The sequence below is a fragment of the Trachemys scripta genome, chromosome 1 (assembly GCF_013100865.1).
Source record: "Trachemys scripta elegans isolate TJP31775 chromosome 1, CAS_Tse_1.0, whole genome shotgun sequence".
NCBI lineage: Eukaryota > Metazoa > Chordata > Testudines > Emydidae > Trachemys > Trachemys scripta.
This window is the reverse complement of record NC_048298.1, coordinates 127,198,823-127,220,691: the sequence shown is the minus strand read 5'-3', so window position 1 is coordinate 127,220,691 and position 21,869 is coordinate 127,198,823. Positions and strand designations below refer to the sequence as shown.

The 21,869-nt window shown below is 41.0% G+C and overlaps 1 protein-coding gene across 5 annotated transcripts in view; it reads right to left on the bottom strand.

Moving 5' to 3' along the window:
• The window catches only part of CCDC91 (coiled-coil domain containing 91), a 350,759-nt gene that overhangs the window by 40,057 nt on the left and 288,833 nt on the right, over positions 1–21,869 (bottom strand). The window contains exon 13 of one of the 5 annotated variants that reach the window (XM_034784615.1): positions 4,543–4,613. The exons of the other annotated variants lie outside the window; for them this stretch is intronic. Coding sequence (XP_034640506.1) covers positions 4,543–4,613 — 71 coding nt within the window. The remainder of the gene's footprint in view (positions 1–4,542; positions 4,614–21,869) is intronic. 5 annotated transcript variants of the gene reach the window in all.

Genomic DNA, 21,869 nt, shown 5'->3' with positions numbered 1-21,869 from the left:
TAATGATTTAGATGGAAGAATAGCAATGCAGCTATGTAAGGGTACGGATATCTTCTAATTTGGCCGACCTTTATGAGTGAATTACATTTGGTTCCTCAGACAATTTCAGCAATCAGATGGAATTTGCTGCTTCTCCTCAAGAGGGAGGATAAATGGAATAAAAAAAAGACTTTCTCTGAGTTCTGTTTCTCTTTCAAGCAGTCTCCCAATCTTCATCCTTAGTGATTCAAAATCAAAGACACTATACTCCATTTAAAAATCTCTCAAAATATTAAAGAATGATATAACCTGTAGATAAGTGTGGCAACAGTCTCTCTCCCCTGTCTAGCAAAATTATCTCTTTAAGGAAAGGTTTTGGATATCATACCAGAAAACTTTGGCATTTTCATTAACTGTGATGTGGCACTTTCACTGATGAGCATCATTCCAGAAGACTTACAATTCACAGCGCATAAAAATACTTCCTAACCAATCTTGTTCTATGCTTATATTAGCATTATGTGCAGATAGGAAGACCCACTCCTCCCCAGGGAACATGGACTGAGATACAATGTAACCAAAACTGAAAATCTAATTTATGAATGAAGAATGAATAAACATTTATATATACCTCCCTTGGGGCTTCCTTTAGGAATTATTTATATAGAAGTTATCTTTTGGTTAACATTAGAGGAAATGAATGCTTTTCTTTATTTCAAAAATTTGTTTTCAGCCCTGCAATAATTTACTCCTCCTTTTCTTTCTTATATATTATTTCACTTCATTCTGAGGAAAAAATAACTAATTCATGATAGTTGATTCCCGGTATTTCTATTATGCATAATTCATATGTTTGCCTGTTTATTATATTAAGTATGCAGTATATAAAAATGTAGAACAATCCATATCTATATATCTATATATAGATATATAGATATAGATATGATCCCCCCCAAAAGGAAAAGATTGAGAAATAAAGCTTAGCCGTGAGAAACTGACTTGACAAAAATCAATAGGTTGAATATGTAGCTTTTAAAGAACAGGTCTATTCACATCTGAAATATGTGAAAATAATCCTCTAAGTGCCATAAATTTGCAAGTATTGTATATCAATTAAAACCAACAGTCTGCCACAATACTTTAGCCTGTGTGATAACCGTGCTTTACAACAAGATCTTCACTGTAAATATGAATAGATCTTTCTGAAATTCCACACACCCACTTTATAAATGAGACCTGAATCCTGCAACCTCTCACCTATGCAGAACTCCTTGCAGAATTGGGGCCTTGAACAATACTCCAAGGCTTCTGTCAAGTGCTAAAGCCTCCTGTATTCTCCATGAAGCTGTAAGGCTTTGCAAATCAGAATAAGTAGAAAAAGCTGAATTTTTCTAGAACACTCTAATGCTAGTACTCCAAGTAAAGTACAAAACAAGGGTACAACCTCACATCCCTAAAGAGGATCAACATCCAGAGTGACATCTATCCTGGCTTTGCACAATCTCCAATGCTATTCTCACACTGGCTTCAACAGAACTACTGGACAAGACAATAGCAAACAGAGTCAACAGGAAGATATGGATAGAGCACAAAATTCACTATCACCCAGCTTTGCCCATAAAGACAGAAAATGAGGGGGAGGGAATGGGCCTAAGAAGTAAAAGAAAGTGATAGGCATGTAGAGGGTATTCTGAAGAGGTCGAGAGAGAGAGAGAGAAACCAGATCTAAACAACAAGGTGGAAGATCCTAAACCTGGATATACCCTGGTGAGGAGGCTGTGAAACAACATTCTTAAAAATGCTTAATGCACAATCTGTTCAATAATTCATTTAGGGACACTTAAAAGACAGCAGTGAAAAACTTGGTGGCTTCAGGTTGCATACTTCTGGCAATCCAATTCTTTTTTTTACCCTCTTTGAGTTCATGTGAGTTTAGAACCCCTGGACTGATTCTGCAACTGAATCTTTATTATGCAAACAGACCTACTGCAGAACAGATTGTAGGGTTGAGACTCCTCAGTTTTAGATTCAAATGAAGGCCAAAATGCAAAGGTAAACACATTTGGAAATACTAAGTTAAATCTTATTTCATATTAAAATATTCAAATCCACAAGTTTTACATAGTTTAAATACACAAATACAAATTGGTCCAGGTTTGTTTGAAAGCTTCATGAAACTTATTAAGGACTGTGTTCCGATGTCCTTGCTCACACCAAATACTAAATTACTTTAAGTACTCCCATTGAAGTCAATGGACAAGTGTGGAGTCAGGTGATGTTCAGTGTAAAGATATCAGAATCTGGCTCTGAACATTTTTATCTTTATTTCTAGGTAATTTTTGAGAATCCCTCATCATAGTAGGCCAATTTTTCAAAAGTGACTAATATTCTGCATGACTCAATTTTTAAGGGTCCAACTTGAGACATTTTTTAAAGGGGACTGGTTTTCTGTTTTGCATATTCAGCACTTAATGAAAATCAATCTCTTTAAAAGGCTCTGAAGCTGAGCATCCAAATCACCCCACTTCTGAATATCTTGGCCTAGGCAATAAATACATAATAATTTATCTTTAGGGACTGAGCTTCCTCTCCCAACTCTATGATTTGGCCACTGTTATTTAGTTAGTTTCCTTTTTGGTTTTCTTTAAAGAAACCCCACTTCTCTTTTTTCCTTTCTCTTCCTCATTGTTAGTCCATCACTTATTTATTGGAGAAAGGTATATGTTAAAAAGTAAGTTTGAGGAATGTTGGAATCGGACTTGGACAGATATTTGCTGGTATGAAGTTCTAAGCACAAGATGAATATTAAATAATGTGGATTGAATATTGAGTTTGCAATGAAACTTGCAAAGTCTCAAGTGGTCTTATGATTTGTTGACTCATTACTAATGGCAAATAATTTATGCAAAAATCAATTAGATATTTTCCCCCAAAATATTAGACATTAAACTCCTCTAGAACTGAGAGCCATTAAGATTTCTCCCATTTGCCAGTAACAAATGGTTTTGGTGACAGACGTACTCCAGCACAAAACAATAGTGTTTAACTGAAAAAACTATTGCCGAACTATATTTCTTTTCAATATAAACATGTTACTCAACTGATATACTGTAAGAGTGAATGGCAGCAGAGAATGCACAGAACTTTTCAGGATAATCAGCATATCATAGGGTTGGATTTTGAAAGAGTTACAATAGATAAAGAGATTCTTTACTGAATACTGTATTAAAAACAAACAAACAAACAAACAATACCCCCCAACCCTGTTCCCAAAGGAAGGAAAAGGTCTAGGGGAAAAAAAAAAAAAAAGATATGACAAGATATAATATGGGCCTCAAGAGAAATTTATTGGCAAGCAGAATCTCAAAGACAGGTTATATTTTATATGGACTGGAGTTGATCTAGATTAACAAAGGCACAAAGAAAATGATAAATACTAGAACTGTGGTAATGGTAGTCAAATCTAAGATTGCAAGGTTCAATTGTGTACATATAGTTGGAAGAGCTTTCAAGCAAATTGGAATGTAAGATGACATCAGATCCAAAAACAAGAACAAGCACTTTCTGTAATGGATAAAGGGCCTTAACTCCCCGCAACCCCACAGGAAAAAAACACCTGGTAAAAGTTAAGTCATGAAAAAGTTACACTAATATGAGAGAGGGGTCACAGAACTGGGAGCCATGACATCCTGAGTTCTAAACCTGCATCTGGCAGATACTCTCTGTGGCCTTGAGCAAATCACAATCTTTGTGTTCTCATGAATTAATTTATAATCACAACACTATGGAAGATATGTTTGTAAAGAACTAAAGGTGTGATTCTGCCGCCCATGTCCATGTTAATCAGTACCTTACTTCCTCTTCAAGTAATTCCATTGAAATCAGAAATGGGACTGTTTGTACACTAAGTTACTACTCCATATGAGTAAAGATGGAAGAATGTGTCCTATAGAGATGCTTGTTAGGATGGCAAATTGTGAATTTTTCCAAATGTGCTCATTTAAAATATAAGGGGACATAATCACAATTCTTAGATTTACATAATATAAAATTAATCTTATTGTCGTAGCATATACCAGACATCAATATGTATTCCTACACATCCCTCTCTAGATAAATAGCACCGTGCATAAAGCCATTCATTTATTGAAATGATGGTGGAATGAGACCTTCTAATTTCCCAGAAAAAAGCACCTTGTCACAGAACTAAAGAAGTCATTCCTCTACTTATGACTGGAAGAAACTCTTATCTTGAGTCAAAGTTCTTCAGTTTACAACATGAAAGACAGGGTTAATGCCAGATTAGACACTCTTAAAAATAAATAATTTTTTTTTGAAAAATGTGTCCTTCACTTGCTATAATACTGGAAAAAATTATCTATTAAATACCAAAATCAAAAAAATAAGTCCTCTGGACATTAATACCTTTGAAGTGCGCATTTTTATTTTGGCAAATATTAGTCAGATAGAGACAATGTTTGGTTATGTTCTCCAGTAAAGGTTATGAGGCACAGCTGCACAAATCATATGGGAGCACAAATTAGTACAGTGAATTCTGCTTACAATGGACACGTCCTTGTTCCCAGCTTTTGTCGTTTAAATCTAGATGGTGTGGATGTATGACGAGGGTGTGTCTGTCAGAGAAATGGGGACAGAATAAGTAAGAGACTTTTATGCAATTTAATGATTACTCAGTCTTGACTAGGCATTTTGTTTCTCACTTTGTAGGCCAAATTATGCCCTCTGAAGTCAATGGGAGTTGCACATGCATATCAGGAGAGAATTTGACTCTGTTTATTGAAATTCATTTTGTTGTCAGGAAACAGGCAGTAAATTTTTTTTAAAGGAAGCCAAATGTCAAAGTCAACAGGGAAAACTTAAGTTTGTTGGCTGTATGTTGTGGGTCCTGAAATATGAGACCATAAGAAATGGTTACTGTGGAGCATTTCCCTTACAGAGTAAATTATTTGTCATTCAGAAGATTTGTTTAAATAGCCTACTCAGCATGAGAAGATTTATTTGGTAGAAAATTGAATCTTTGGTAGCTCCATTTTATTTCTGCATGTGCCAGCTCTCCCCACTAGTAATCCCCTTTTCTATGTACTTCTAATGCCCACAGAAGTTCAAAAAGTGTGTAACATGTACTATGTGATATATTGCTAGAAAAATATATGCTATGTAAGATTTAGCACTGGATTCTTTGTTTGCTACAAAACCTGCTTCTATGTAAAATATATATTTTATGATGCTTTCGTAACAATAGGCAGTTAGACATCTGACTGGTTCTCAGACAATTAGCTCTATTGATGACATAGTGATTGGAACTTGACAGGACAATAATTTACAAATCTTCATTTCCTGAAGCTTTCCGACTCTTTGTTCTCTTAGGAGCTCAAAATGTCTAATTTTTAAGAGAAGGCAAAACTTATTTTAATCAACAAAAAATGCACAGTTTGTGTAGTAGAGGCTTGAACATAGTGGATTTCAAGCTTTAAAAATATGAACTAGAAAACAGAATTGCACTGAGCTTGATTAATGACAAAAAACTGGAAGCAGTTCTTAGTTTCAAGTGCTTTAGTGACCAATTAATTGCTTTGGTGATTAGGGTTTTTATAAGACATTTGGAAACATTTTGTTTTTATTTTTATTGAGTTTAGCCTGAGTCAGTTTCTGGACAATTTACAAGGACACCATCAACATGAAAAATCATATTTATGTCTGAAAATTTCATATACCTACTTTAGTTACAAGAAACCCCTAATGTTATTAAAATTGAAGGTTGCTAGCAAAAACACATTTTGCCCCCAGTTTGTTTACTTTGTGCATATGGACAGCACTTTACATAAAATTCACTGTTTTGTTGGTCACTTGCATTTGTCTCTTCATGAAGTAGCATGTTTATATTACTTGGTCTGTGGCAAGCAGATGAGCACCCTCTTCCCCAAAGCATTTACTATTAATAAAAGCAGCAGCACAATTTATATTTCCGAGTTTGGGGGCCCCTGCACAGAGCTGAGAGCAGGAGGCACCCAGGAAAGCTTTCCTTTCTTCATTCTCTATAACCCTACATAAGGATGGGAACAATAGGAGCCTGGAAAGTGGGTACTTTCTTTCTTTTCCTGGATCCACTATGGGACCAGGGAGTGACAGAAAGCTGCAGGACCCTGGTATCTGCTTTTCCTTCCTCAGCCCCATACATGTAGCTCAGGGCAATGAGAGTATACAAGTTGGGAGACCTTATCCTGAATGCTGCTGATTCTGTCACAGCAAGTGGAAGACAGATAGACATGGACACAGAGGTAGGAGGCATGGTGTCACTCTTGGACCTAACCACTTTTCATCGTTGCAAAAGACACTTATAAACATCAGCAGATAAGCAATATATATTAAATTCCACATACTATTTATACTTTATTTTTTTAAACTAATCAATTCAAAATATTCAAGTTGACAATGTCCCTTTAAGGCTTTACTGAGAGCAAAACACCCTGCATTGGTGATACTGTCCTGAATGGGTGTCACCCGTTGACAAGTGGACACAAATGCCAAAGTCAACATTACACATTAATACCAAATTGCCATCTTTCCAAGGGTCACAAACTCCAACAAGCTTAATAGCTATATACGGCATCTGAGTAAGAGTGAATACTTAGCATCTCTTCTGATGTTAAGGGATGAAACTGGAGGAACAGGTTCTTTTAAACAATGTCACTTAGCTAGAGAAGAAATTCAGAGGGCAGTCTAGCCTGAAGCAATTCTCTTTCAAAAGAAGAGTCATGGAAACCAGAAGATTCTTCACTAAAACTCCACAATGAATTTTTATGGTGGTTGGGTGGAAGAGAGTGCTCCCCAGTTAGAATATATTCAGAGCATACGACTTTGTACAGGAAGACAGTCTTCTCTCCACTGTGGTCTTTATAGAAGAGTTGCCAAATGATTTTCTGTCCCCAGAAGGGTCTATGCAGCATCTTGCCCTTTTCAGTGGATAGGCTGGCCTTTGTGCATCCCAGAAAACTGTAGACATTTTCCTGAATAGACCCCTAAGAGTTTATTTTCTGAAATGGTTGTTTATGGATTAAAAATTATTCACCTCAGTATTTTCCAATGAAAGTGAAGAAAGTGTGGTATAATATGTCAGACAGCTACTTGTACTGTAAAAATATAGATGGTAGACTAACATTTCAACTTATAATAAAGATTTATGGGCAATGGCACTGAATACAGATTCAGAATGATGTTCAGAAGTTGGTGTGCTGTGTGCAAAGCTCATTAATAATGGATTGCATGACCAGATATACTCTACTTCATGATAAATTCAGGAAAAACATAATTTAAGAAGCAGGCTGTCAACATGTTAAACACTTATTAAGTTGTTTGTTTTAATCCAAAAACATTTATAGAAATGCTTAAAAATAACATTCTATTTTGGCAGATATGTGACATCTAGAAGGAATACGCTTTTAAAATGGCTTTTTACTTTTAAGTATCAAGTTGTAATTTCATAAACTATAATTAAAATGCATCCATTATTAATGGACTAAAGGAATGAAGTTCATCTGTTTGTTACTTTGTGATCTAATTACAATGCATTTATTAAGAGCCTGATTCTCCAAGTGTACCGAAGCCAACGAGAGCTGAATCTTTTAGAATTAGACCACAGATTATTAATGTTTAATTTATATCATCCTACTACTTTCTCCAAATCCCTTATTAAGCCTGTTAGTGTAAAAGGATTGGATATGCCCACAAGAAACAATTACAGTCCAAGTTACTTAGCCGGTCAACAGCTAATGTTGTCATGACCAGGTCTGGATGTAAAACAGTGCAGTATGGATTGACCAGGTATGCGGACCTTTGGTACTAACTGGTAGTTTTCTTTGGACATTATGTCTGAACTTTGTTATTTGCCACTGATGCAAACCAGTCAAACTAAGGTTATCCTAACTGGGAAGTGAACAGTGTGAACATCACTGGGTTCAATCGACCATTTCCCAGACTGAATGATTGTTTATGTAAATAATCTGGAGTAACAACAGGTGTGCTTCCTCTCAAACAGAAATATATTCTTTTTTTTTTTTTGGTGAGTGGTTGCTCTGTGTCTTGCTGCTTATGTAATTGTAAGAGAATGTGATGATTCTCCAGGGAGGGATTATGATAAAAATATTTTATAATATGTAGGTAAAGTTCCAGTTTCATTGCCTGAAGCTCAAGGAGAGGCTGGTATTGCTGTCATTTTCATTTTTCTGGTTTCCAGAATATGTTCCATTGTGAGAATTGCCTTGTATGATATTTGGAGCAGCACCTCATAGTAAAACCTCTCTTCCAACATTCATGACTGGAGGGAGTCCAGGACTGTATCCATATGGTATCTCCATAGGATATTGAATCCTTTGCAACTCAGTGAAGTTGAAACATTGAATTTCCTGCACTTGCCACTTGGATCAACAGTGGATCTATATTGCTCAACATCTCTGCCAAAAAAACTTAGTAAGTCCCTGATTTTGGCTGGTCCCTTTGAAAATACCTTGCTGATGGCTGCCTGAAGCTTGTACCCTTGGTCTTATTCCTTTCTTATGAGGCTGCCAGTTTGCTCTTTTGAGAGTTGATGATAAAACCAAGTTTCTGGGAGTTTTACTGTTATCTCCATGGAGAGTTTGATTGGAATTTCTGGCAATTGATGTTCCAAACCAGAATATTATCAAAAATAATTATAACTCAACTACTTTGTTGTAGATTATCTTTATCAAGGTGATAGGAACATTTATTAATATCCATGGCACTGCTGACAGCCTAACAGGAGAACCTAATATCTGTACCAAGAGGTCCAAAACTAATCTGAAAAATTTCCATTCACTTTGCACGACAGGAACGTGAGATACAATTCTTTAAGAGCTACATCCCCTTGGTGTATGCTGCATAGGGAGGATTCATCCTGAACTTTCAAAATCTTATAAATTTTTTGGGGGGGCTTATTGTATAAGACCACTCTGATTACTCCAGCTTCTTCAGGACCACAAAATACTACCTTTTGGCCTTTTGCCAATCCTGCTTCCATCAACCAATGAGAAGGGGCATCCCAGAGATTGGGATCACCAGGCATGCAGTCAAAGGAGAATTACATTTTTTGTATAATCTCAGTTTTATTCATTCTTGTTGCAGAGCCTGTAACCAAACTGCACACAAATCTGTGTCTGGCCTAATACAAGACCAGCATTGAAAGCATTTGCCCATAAAGCTCAGCATACATTTTCTTTAGTTAGTTGCTACTTTTGATATTCAACTAAATAGTCACCTCTGATTCTCAAGTTGTCCCCTGAACACTAATCCCTTCTCCCTCCAACAGCAGCAGCATGCAACATATATCAATTACATGTAAAAACGTGCAGAATTTATGTAACTGAATGTTTTTTCTGCTCAACCAAAATTACATTTTACAAAAATTCCATATGCATATCTTTATTTTTGGTTTAAAATATTATACACACATAATTAATGCCAAGCAAAAGTATGTATTGTTGCATATACAACACTTGGACACAGTATAACTGTCTATTTTAATGGATCTTAACTAAACCTGATCATCTGGACAATTCCTCATCCAAATACACATTCTTTTGTTGTGGTAAACTCAGTGGAGAGAGACACAAGCTTATCAAAAGTGACTTTCCTTTGAAGAGAGTTAGAAAGTTTTAAACTATCATTGGAAAGTTAGAGGCAATTTATAAGTCCTGTAGCTACTTTATTGCTCAGATGTTCCTAAAGAAAATCTGTCTCCAGAGATCTCTGAATATAATTAGAGAAAAAAGGATCAGAAAACCATACCATACTATATTATAGTGACAATATGGGATTTAAAAATAAATAAATAAAAGTGAATCCTGATCTGATGAAAAGTATCAAAGTGCCAGCCGTGGAAACTGAAGCCTTCTATTAATCCAGCAACAAGTACAGCATTGGCAGCATCGATGTGAGATAACTCTACACCACCCAATCATTGTGTCTCAGCTCTGAACTATGAAGATCATCTTAAAGGGAAAGAGGATAGTTTAGTCTCCAGGACTCATTCCATGCATGGCCCCTCTTACTGAGGTTTTCAATCAGCATATCCATTTATAGTAGTAGGCACACATTGACGTTTCACCACTGCTACTGTAGGTTTATTGGAGGACCTTTATGTGTCAATCAGCTTTGAGCAAATGTAAATCTGTCTAGGAGAATGGAGTCCTAGAACAGGGAGATACCAACTTGAGGCTCATTCAGTTCATAACAGTCTCTCTTTAGAAGGCTAAATACAATTCACAATTAATTAAAAATAGCTTAAGTCTTTCTTTTACAATTAAATTTTCTATTTGCAGCTCCTCCTGAGGAAACACTTATTCTTTCTTCTGGGTGAAGTCTTCTCACATACACAATGCCCAACTGATCAGAGATTGTCTGAGATAATAAGCGGAACTAAAAGTTCGTATCCCCAAACTATAGACAGCTTAAGTAACAATCACGCTTCTGAGTGGCATCCCACATGTTCCGTACCCTTTTACAGACCACTGGACTCGCGTAATAGTGCATCCTATGTACTCTCCCTGCCTCAAACCTCTGTAAGTGCCAATTTGTTAGACGGAGAGCCCCCTTCCACAATGGTCAGTCACCCCGACACACAGGTTTGCCCCACTCACCTATTCAGTTAAAAATAATTTAATAAAAATATTTGGACTTTGTAACAAACATCAGCTTAGATTTTTTTTTAAAAGTCTGAAGACATTATTTTTCACTACTTATGTATTTTGCCCAATATTTAAAAAACCCTTTACACTTTTCACTTTGCAAAAAAGGAGCAAACTCTAGCTTGTGTGGTTCCCCTCCAAGCCCATCTTGTTTCCTTTGCTGTTGGCCGTATTAACTCAAATGATACCCCAGGCATCCAAAAGAAAGCAAATTGAGGCTGAATATGTAAGATAGCTTCTGCAGCTGAATCAAGACATTCCTGTACCAGTAGTGGTAAGATGCATACAAACAGCATTCAAAGAAACAAACAAACCTACCTTTTCAAGAGTGCTAATTTAGGTGTATCGGTACAACCTTGATGTGGGGGTGAGGAGAATAGGTGGTCAGAATCTGAGTCCTGCACTTAATTGATTATCTTTATTAACATTATTGCCAAAACATAGTTTAAATAATTTTCTATTCAGGTAAATTCTCTGAAAAGCAGCGTTGTCCATTTAATTGGACTCTGAGATTGGTAGGGATATATGAGTTTAGTGAATAGGGTCTGTTGATATTTTTAAGCTTTGTTTTGACTATACTGAATATTTTTCATTGTTATGTTAGCACATAGTAACTTTCTTGTTTTACAGGACTTGAACTAACAGTTCTTGGTTAAAAGATGTGGATTATATACATACTTGCATTTTAAGCCTCAGGTGAGAGATTCAGAAACTGGCTAGCAAGCAGAAAGAATTTAGAACTCTCAGCATTTAACAGATCATGTGACCCAAAACAGTCTGTAGAATGGTATAATCCCCAGTTGTCTCTTTCTGTTCAAATGAAAACTGGAAATATGACAAAATACCTTTCTATACAAAAGTACTCAAAATGGAAAAATATTTCATAAAATACAAGCGGATGAATATAATTCTCTGAATTACCCTTAGCAGAAGACATGACAGTGTCAGACACGTCCTCTCTGCTAACATACGTATCTATTTGTCATAAACCTGGAGAAAAATAATCAAGATTTCTCAATTCTAAGAAGAAATAAAAATTATTGGCTTGATTCTCAACTACACATAAACAGAGCTCAAATGCAGTTCAGCGTGGTCGATGACAGGGACACAATCATGACTCCCTGCCAGTAGAGAAGTGAGCATAGTGGAGCCTCACTCTGCCATGGCCCACCTCCTTGCTCCAATTTATCCTTATGCCAGTTGCAGGGTGGTTTCCAGTGCAGGAGGCTCTGGATCCAGCAGAACTTTACACTTGTAGAGATTCCCTCTACGCATTTGGAATTATCCAAAGCAAATCCGTGGCAGCTTTAGTTTCACTTTATGCCTTCATAAGTCGTGCAAGGTAAACTTGGGGGACCAAAGAATCCAACCCTACAGAGTCTTAATTTAGACACTGATTTTTTTTTCCACTGAGTTTTTCACTGCTTTGGCTATATGTAAAACACATATAAGTAAGCTCTATTGCTCTGACAGAAGATAAAGAGAAGTCGTAATATATATTGTATAAGCAGATAAGATACGATGGGAAAGACCCCTTGGTAAAGAAGACAAAGTTTTTGCACTAAGAAATTATTTCAGCAAGTGGAAATACTGTTCTGTGCTAAATATTGTGAAGTCAAACTCTCAAAACCCACTTCAATTATTTACTCCACAGTACTGGAAAGAATGGTTTTAAAACACATGATGGGCCGCATGTAAAAGTAAAAACAGAACCACAGGAATGGAGTATAAATTAAGCACAAAGGGAAAGCACTTAGTGTATAAGCATCTTACGCAGAATCACGTGTGAACAAGTATCCATAAATATAAAAGAAAAGAAAACAAGTAATTACATTATTTAAAATGTCAATGTCCCCACATTCAAAGACCCCAGATGAATATAATTAAAGTTTTTAATAACTCCTGTAAAATAACAAGGAAAATTTAATTAAAGTTCTCTGTTCCAGGATAACAACATTATGGGGCCAATCTTATTCTCACTGAGTCAGTGGGAGCTTTGCCATTGACTTCCCTGGCAATGGATCAGGCTCCATATACAAAAAGGATAATAAAATCTCTTCAGTGGTCACAGAACAAAGAATCTGGACAATTCCTCATGCACTGATAAAATACACCCATACTCCAAAAATAGTGGATTTTGCTTTTGACTGAATAACCAGAACCAACATATTAGAACTGATGACTCATTTACATTGGGTTACATTTACTGGTTGCCTTCAAAGGAGAAACTGGCCATGATGGCCCACCCCGGTTTCCTCTCTTTCTGCACCGATCACCCACACTGGTTGGCACTGTTCCTCCCTGGTTCCCAGGAGGAGAATTGTTAGAGATGGACTCAGAGGTAGAGATCATATACCTCCCACCGGAGCAGACATTGTCTCTCCAGTCGTCATTATCCTGCCATGGACCCAAGCCAAGGCGTCCCATCCACAACATGGCCCCTAGGACAGTGGCAGAGGCCAGTACAATGGCCATTTTGGAACTCCTGGGCCTTTCCACCAATGCAGGGATCGCAACCCAGAAGGTGATGTTCTATGGCATCTGAGTCCACAGCACTTCAATCGCTCCGCTCAGAGCAGGCTCTGGTACTGAGGCCGGTGGCGAATACCAAGAGCCTGCACCCTGAGGCCTGGTCTACACTACGACTTTAAATCGGATTTAGCAGCGTTAATTCGAATTAACCCTGCACCCGTCCACACAACGACGCCATTTAATTCGAATTAAAGGGCTCATTAAATCGATTTCTGTACTCCACCCCGACGAGCGGAGTAGCGCCAAAATCGATTTTAGTATTTCGAATTAGGGTTAGTGTGGCCGCAATGCGATGGTATTGGCCTCCGGGAGCTATCCCACAGTGCACCATTGTGACCGCTCTGGACAGCAATCTGAACTCGGATGCACTGGCCAGGTAGGCAGGAAAAGCCCCGGGAACATTTGAATTTCATTTCCTGTTTGCCCAGCGTGGAGAGCACAGGTGACCACAGATAGCTCATCAGCATAGGTAGCCATGCAGGCCGATAATTGAAAAAGAGCATCAGCATGGAGCGTACGGGAGGTACTGGATCTGATTGCTATATGGGGAGAGGATTCAGTGCTAGCAGAACTTCGTTCTAAAAGACGAAATGACAAAACTTTTGAAAAAATCTCTAAGGGCATGATGGAGAGAGGCCACAATAGGGACTCAGATCAGTGCCGCGTGAAAGTCAAGGAGCTCAGACAAGCCTATCAAAAAACAAAGGAGGCAAACGGTCGCTCCGGGTCAGAGCCGCGGACATGCCGCTTCTACGCCGAGCTGCATGCAATTCTAGGGGGGGCTGCCACCACTACCCCACCTGTGACCGTGGATTCCGGGTCAGGGATAGTCTCATCAGCTACACCTGAGGATTCTGCGGACGGGGAAGAGGAGGAGGAGGAGGAGGACGAGCTTGCAGAGAGCACCCAGCACTCCGTTCTCCCCAACAGCCAGGATCTTTTTCTCAGCCTGACTGAAGTACCCTCCCAAGCCAGTATCCAAGACCATGACCCCATGGAAGGGACCTCAGGTGAGTTTACCTTTTAAAATATAAAACTTGTTTTAAAAGCAAGCATTTTTAATGATTACTTTGCCCTGAGGACTTGGGATGCATTCGCGGCCAGTACAGCTACTGGAAAAGTCTGTTAACGTGTCTGGGGATGGAGCGGAAATCCTCCAGGGACATCTCCATGAAGCTCTCCTGGAGGTACTCCAAAAGCCTTGCCACAAGGTTTCTGGGCAGTGCAGCCTTATTCCGTCCTCCATGGTAGGACACTTGACCACGCCATGCCTGCAGCAAGTAATCTGGTATCATTGCCTGACAAAGCCTGGCAGCGTATGGTCCCGGTGTTTGCTGGCATTCAAGCAACATCCGTTCTTTATCTTGCTGTGTGATCCTCAGGAGAGTGATATCGCTCATGGTAACCTGGTTGAAATATGGGAACTTAATTAAGGGGACAGAGGTGGCCGTTCCTACTGGGCTGTTTGCCTGTGGCTGAAAAGAAATCCTTCCCTGCAGTTAGCCAAGCGCAGGGGGGGGGGGTAATTGGCCCTGAGCTTTTCGCGTTTGGCTAGCAGGGATCTTCCCTGATACCTGCCACGCGGTGGGGGGAGGGATAAAGCGATCATCCCAGAGAATTCATGGCCGGAGGGGGGAGCGGGGGGGTTAGTTTGGTTTCTGCAGGGATCTTCCCTGATACCTTCCACGCGGTGGGGGGAGGGATAAAGCGATCATCCCAGAAAATTGGATGGGGGGGGTTAGTTTGTTTTCTGCTGCTGAAGGTAACAGGAAAACCGCAGCAGTCAACGGGCTTTGCTTGGTATGTGGGAAAGGAGGGCACAGAAGCCGAACGACAATGGCTTACCATGGCTGCATGCAAGCTGAATTCTATTGCCCGGACCTGCGTCTGTGATCTCTAACACCAAAGCCACAGGCACTCAATATTAAGATGGAAATTGCGACCTTGTACTGAAATCACATGTGCTATGTACTGTGAATAGTGTTTTTCACCAAGAAAGAGTATAAGCATTGTTCTGTAAAATGTATCATTTTAAAAACTTCTCTCCTTTTTCTCAACCCTCCCTCCAGCAGCTGCAAATTTATCAAGCCTCCCTCCTCCGTCATGAAGGCTATCTCAGATAAGGCGGCGTAGAAAGAGGACAAGAGACGACATATTCACTGAAATAATGGAATGCACCTGAAATCAAAGAGCTCATTTGAATGAGTGGAAGGACACTGTAACTAAATTTAGGAAAGATGCCAGTGAACGCGAGGTCCTGAGGGACGCTCGAGATGAGAGGTGGCAGGCTGCAACGCTGGGGCTGCTGCGTGAGCAAACGGACATGCTCCGGCGTCTGGTGGAGCTTCAGGAACGGCAGCAGGATGACAGAGTGCCACTACAGCCCCTGTATAACCTCCCTCCCCCCTCACCATGTTTCATATCCTCCTCACCCAGACGTGTAAGAACGCGGGGGGGTAGGCTACGTGCACCTTCCCACTCCACCCCAGTGGACAGCCCAACCAAAAGGCTGTCATTACATTGAATTTGTTCAGTGGCCTTTTACTTCCCTCCTATCCTCCTCCCAAACCTCACCCAGATTACCTTGTTGGTTCTCTCCCTATGTTTATTATCAGTTAATAAAGAATACATGATTTTTAAATGATATTGACTTTATTACCTTTGAAAGAAAGCTGGGGGAACGGGGAGGGTGGGTTCCTTACAGAGAATGAATGAGTCAATAAAGGGGGCGGGTTTTCATGAAGGAGAAACAAACAGAAATTTCACACTGTAGCCTGGCCAGTCATGAAACTGGTTTTCAAAGCCTCTCTAATGCACAGCGCTTCCTGGTGTGCTCTTCTAATCGCCCTGGTGTCTGGCTGCGTGTAATCAGCAGCCAGGCGATTTGCCTCAGCCTCCCACCCCGCCATAAAGGTCTCCCCCTTACTTTCACATAGATTGTGGAGCACACAGCAAGCAGAAATAACAATGGGGAGATTTCTTTGGCTGAGGTCAGAGCGAGTCAATAGCGATCTCCAGCGACCTTTTAAACGGCCAAATGCACATTCTACCACCATTCTGCACTTGCTCAGCCTGTAGTTAAACAGCTCCTGACTCCTGTCCAGGCTGCCTGTGTATGGCTTCATGAGCCATGGCATTAAGGGGTAGGCTGGGTCCCCAAGAATAACTATTGGCATTTCAACATCCCCAACGGTTATTTTCTGGTCCGGGAAGTAAGTCCCTTGCTACAGCCCTTTAAACAGAGTAGTGTTCCTGAAGACGCGAGCATCATGAACCCTTCCCGGCCAGCCCGCGTTGATGTTGGTGAAACGTCCCTTGTGATCCACAAGTGCTTGCAGCACCATTGAAAAGTACCCCTTGCGGTTTATGTACTGGGTACCCTGGTGCTCCGGTGCCAAGATAGGGATGTGGGTTCCATCTATCGCCCCACCACAGTTAGGGAATCCCATTGCAGCAAAGCCATCCACTATGACCTGCACATCTCCCAGAGTCACTAGCTTTCGTAGCAGCACCTCAGTGATTACATTGGCTACTTGCATCACAGCAGCCCCCACAGTAGATTTGCCCACTCCAAATTGATTCCCGACTGACCGGTAGCTGTCTGGCGTTGCAAGCTTCCACAGGGCTATCGCCACTCGCTTCTCAACTGTGAGGGCTGCTCTCATCTTGGTATTCTGGCGCTTCAGGGCAGGGGAAAGCAAGTCACAAAGTTCCAAGAAAGTGCCCTTACGCATGCGAAAGTTTCGCAGCCACTGGGAATCGTCCCACACCTGCAACACTATGCGGTCCCACCAGTCTGTGCTTGTTTCCTGGGCCCAGAATCGGCATTCCATGGCTATAACCTGCCCCATTAACAGCATGATCTCCAAAGCACCGGGTACCGCGGTTCAATAGAATTCCATGTCCATATCCTCATCACTGTCCTCGCTGCGCTGCCGTAGCCTGCTCCTCGCCGCCTGATTTTCCAGGTTCTTGTTCAGCATAAACTGCACGATAAGGCGCGAGGTATTTACAATGTTCATGACTGCTGTCTTGAGCTGAGCGGGCTCCATGCTTGCCATGGTATGGCGTCTGCACTGTTCACCCAGGAAAAAGGCGCGAAACGCCGTTGTTTGCCGTTGCTTCCTGGAGAGGGGGGAGGATATACCCAGAACCACCCGCGACAATGTTTTTAGCCCCATCAGGCATTGCGATCTCAACCCAGAATTCCAATGGGCGGAGGAGACTGCGGGAACTATGGGATAGCTATGGGAAAGCTACCCACAGTGCAACGCTCCGGAAATCGACACTAGCCCTGGTACATGGACGCACACCGCCGAATTAATGTGCTTAGTGTGGTTGCATACAATCGAATTTATACAACCTGTTTTCCAAATTCGAATTATATAAATTCGGATTAATCCCGTAGTGTAGACATACCCTGAGACCCATCCGTTGCTGAGGGAGAAGAACAGTGCCCCCTACCAATACAGGCGGCTTCTTCTTCTCCTCGTGAGGCTGATCTGGGAACAGAGATAGCACCCTCTCAGGATAAAGTGCATCAGGAGCGCCTCAAGAGAGTAGCTCAAAACCTAGGGATCCAGGTGGAGGAAATCAGGGAGTCCTACCATGCCTTAATAGACAGTCTAATGGCAACAGAATGGCAGGGGGGGGGGGAGGGATAGCTCAGTGGTTTGAGCATTGGCCTGCTAAACCACTGGCCAGAGTTGTGAGTTCAATCCTTGAGGGGGCCACCTAAGGATCTGGGGCAAAAATCTGGTCCTGCTAGTGAAGGCAGGGGGCTGGACTCGATGACCTTTCAAGGCCCCTTCCAGTTCTAGGAGATAGGATATCTCCATTAATTTAAAAAAAATTATTTAAATTTAAACAGGCCCTTCAAGAGTGGCACTGCTCCTGAATGAGGCCATTATGGACCCTACCAATGAATTATGGCAGACCCCAGCATCCCTTCAGCTGCCAACAAAGAAAATTGAGAAGTACTTTGTCTTGGCTAAAGGTTATGAATTGCTCTATACACATCCACCACAAGAATCTTTGATTGTGTCAGCAGGCAATGAGCAGGAATGACAAGGGTTACGGAGGTCAATCTCGAAGGTCAAGGATGCCAAAATATTAGACCTTTTTGGTAGAAAGGGCTACTCAGTTGGTGGCCTCTAGCTCAGGATCGTGAACCAGTAAGTACTCCTGAGCAGGTACAATTTTAATTCCTGGGACTCTGTGCTGAAATGTAAGGAGTTGTTACCACAAGAATCCAGAAGAGAATTTTCAGCTCTTGTGGAGGAAAGCAAATCAGTGGCAAAGGCGTCCCTGAAGGCAGCCTTGGATGTGGCGGACTCTGCATCCCAATCTATGGCCTCAGCGGTGGCAAAGTATAGAAGCTCATGGCTTCAATCGTCAGGCTTGACGCATGAGGTCCAGCAAACCCTGCAGGACCTTCCTTTCGAGGGTACACTATTTTTTTCTGAGCAGAAAGACTCCAAACTACACAGCCTGAAGGATTCAAGAGCCAACTGGGAGTCCCTAGGACTTTATACACCGACACCCATGAGGACACATTATAAGCCTCAGCCGGCTACTCGATTCTTCATGCTGCCTGCCTAGCAGAACTACCACAGGAAAAGGAACAGGGCTTTAGGAGAAAACCTCCACCCCAATCCTTGTCTGAGTCCATGCCTGCTCCTCCCAGACACTCTAGTGGAGCCAAGCAGACCTTTTGGTAGGACGCTTGGGGACAATGTACCAGAACAGATTTCGGATCCAACCTCTCCAGTTTTTGTTGACCGTTTAACCCATTTCTATCAGGCGTGGTCCCGTATTACAACAGACCATTGGGTGCTAAGCACAATAGCAGTGGGCTACACCCTTCAGTTCAGTTGTTCCCCTTCCTCCCACCCCCTCCTCAACCCTCTTCAGGGACTCTTCTCATGAGCAATTTCTAGCTCCAGAGGTGCAGTGGCTCCTAAGGGTGGGAGCTCTTGAAGAGGTTCCACTGGAGTTAAGGGGACAAAGGTTCTATTTCCAATATTTCCTAATCCCGAAAGCCAACGGTGGTCTGAGACTAATTCTGGAACTGCGAAAGCTCAACAGATACATGAAGAAACAAGTTCCCCAGGGTGTCTGTGGCTTCATTCATCCCTTCCCTGGATCCAGGGGACTGGTATGCTGCCCTCAGTTTGAAGGGTACTTACTTCCATATCTTGATCTTTCAGGGACACAGAAGGTTGGGTTCATCATGAACCACGTACTCTACCAATTTGTGGTTCTCCTGTTCAGCCTGCCAGCAGCCCTTTGGGTGTTCACAAAGTAGCATGTCAGTCATTACAGCCTTGCTGAGAAGGCAAGGGATTCAGATCTACCCTTACCTTGATGACTGGCTGGTCAGAAGTAGGACAAGGCCCAGGTGGAGTCCGCTATAAAGCTAATCCAGTCAACATTCCAGGACTTGGGTCTGCTGATAAACGTGCAGAAGTCTGCCCTCTTCCCCGTTCAAAGGATAGAGTTTATAGGTGTGATCCTCAACTGTGTCTAAGCCAGAGCCTTCCTGCCAGAAATGCAATTCCAAGCAATAGTGATGCTTACAGAGAACCTCAGGGATCACCCCAACACGACAGTAAGGAACTGCTTGAAGCTCCTGCGCCATGTGGCCTCATTCACCTGTGTGGTGCATCATGCGAGACTTTGATTCAGACCTATCCAGGCGCAGCTGGTATCTGTATTCTCATGAAACTGACACCATTTGGATACAGTTATCATGGTTCCCCTGTCAGTGATTGCCTTCCTCAATTGGTGGCTAGACCGTTGAGAAGGTGCATGGGAATCTCATTCTTAAGACCCCAATCATCAGTGTCTCTCATTACAGACACTTCAGCAATGGTCTAGAACCCCTGGAGCTGCCCTTTCCTCCCTGCCTGGGAAAGCGGGAGAGGAGATCCGCCTGCAGCCCCCTAAGTCTGGGAGGTGGGGTTAAGAACCCTAGGAGGAACAGAGGTGAGGCAGGGGCAGGGGGCTAAACTGATGGTGGGGTTTAGAGGGCTGCCAGATTTAGGGATGGGGAGACGGGAGGCTACAAGAGGGAAGAATAAAACAAAAATTATTTTAGCTGTTTGGACAATTAATTATGAGGTGTAATAATCAAAAATATACAAAGAAAAATGTTAAATTACTTTTAAATACTTTGTGACTGAATTGATTATTTAAAAATATTTAGGGATTACAAATATAATTACAGGTTTCAAAGTAGCAGCCATGTTAGTCTGTATCTGCAAAAAGAACAGGAGTACTTGTGGCACCTTAGAGACTAACAAATTTATTTCAGCATAAGCTTTCATGGGCTACAGCTCACTTCTTCAGATGCATATGCATCAAATAAATTTGTTAGTCTCTAAGGTGCCACAAGTACTCCTGCTCTTTTTGCAAATATAATTACTGCACTGAAAAAATAGAAAGGTTGCTCATGTCAAGATATTCTGGTATGTAAAGATCTTTGCAGGTCAGATAAACTTTTGTTGAAAAACTTGATACATAGAGAGAGTGCTTAGTCTTTCTTGGATAGACACTGTTCATTTTCCAGCTTTATTTTATAGGCTCTATATAGTTTATTTCTAAATGCGTGATTAGGTTTTTCATCATATTTTAACTTTTTCAGACTATAATGCTCTCCACTGAATACTTATGTTATACTTGTATACAAGAACTTAAGTATAAGTACTCGCCCTTTTCCCCCACCAGCATGGATTATTTCCTTCCACTCATCTCCCTACTTCTGAAGGGATACTTTTGAGGGGACATCCATGCTAGTAATGAGATACTATTAACAGAAGCATAACAATTATATTGAAATGAGTCCCTTGCCACTAAGGACTAGCCCAAATTAAACCATTTTTCATCTTCTATAGTCTAATTTTCCTTAAATATGTTTGTGTACGGCTAGCATACACCAAGTCTCCATATGAGCAGCCAGAGAGAGACATATGTGCATTAAACATTTGCTTTTCAACCTGAAATTATCGCAAGTATTGCCAGAAGAGAAGAGGAGAGTTAAAACATGGTTTGATGATTTTTGTAAAAATCTCATAATTTATGGGACCAGTCATATGATATTTTAGCATCCGACTCATGATTTTTGATCTCTGGAGGTTGGCAAAACTGCATCTTGGAGCCATGGAAACATATTTCACATATCCAGTAAAGACTTCAAATAAACTTGACTTTTCAGACCACGCCTGGTAAAACTGAGGGGAGTGCTAATAGTGTTTTGATCTAGGGAAGGCAAGAACTGGATGCTACTGTCCTGTTGGGAACAGGTAAGGGGAGAACACAGCTAGACAAGGTAGTCTCAACTTGGATCAGTGAATTCTTCAAACCAACCCCTAAACTGCAGCAGATCTGTCAGCATCAAGACACTTATATTGAGTTTGTCTCAGAGCATTTCATTCTCCCAGACCATCAGGAAGATCTACAGGGGGATGATGGGAAGCTCCTCCAACTCTCAATAGTATCAGAGTTTTAAAACTCAGCAGAGGAGATTACATGCTTTAGAGAGCTTTCCTTCAAAAGCAGAGAAACAAATAAAACAATTTACTGGTAAGAATATGGCTTTTTTTGCAGGATCATTCACCATGGCAACTTTCCTATTAT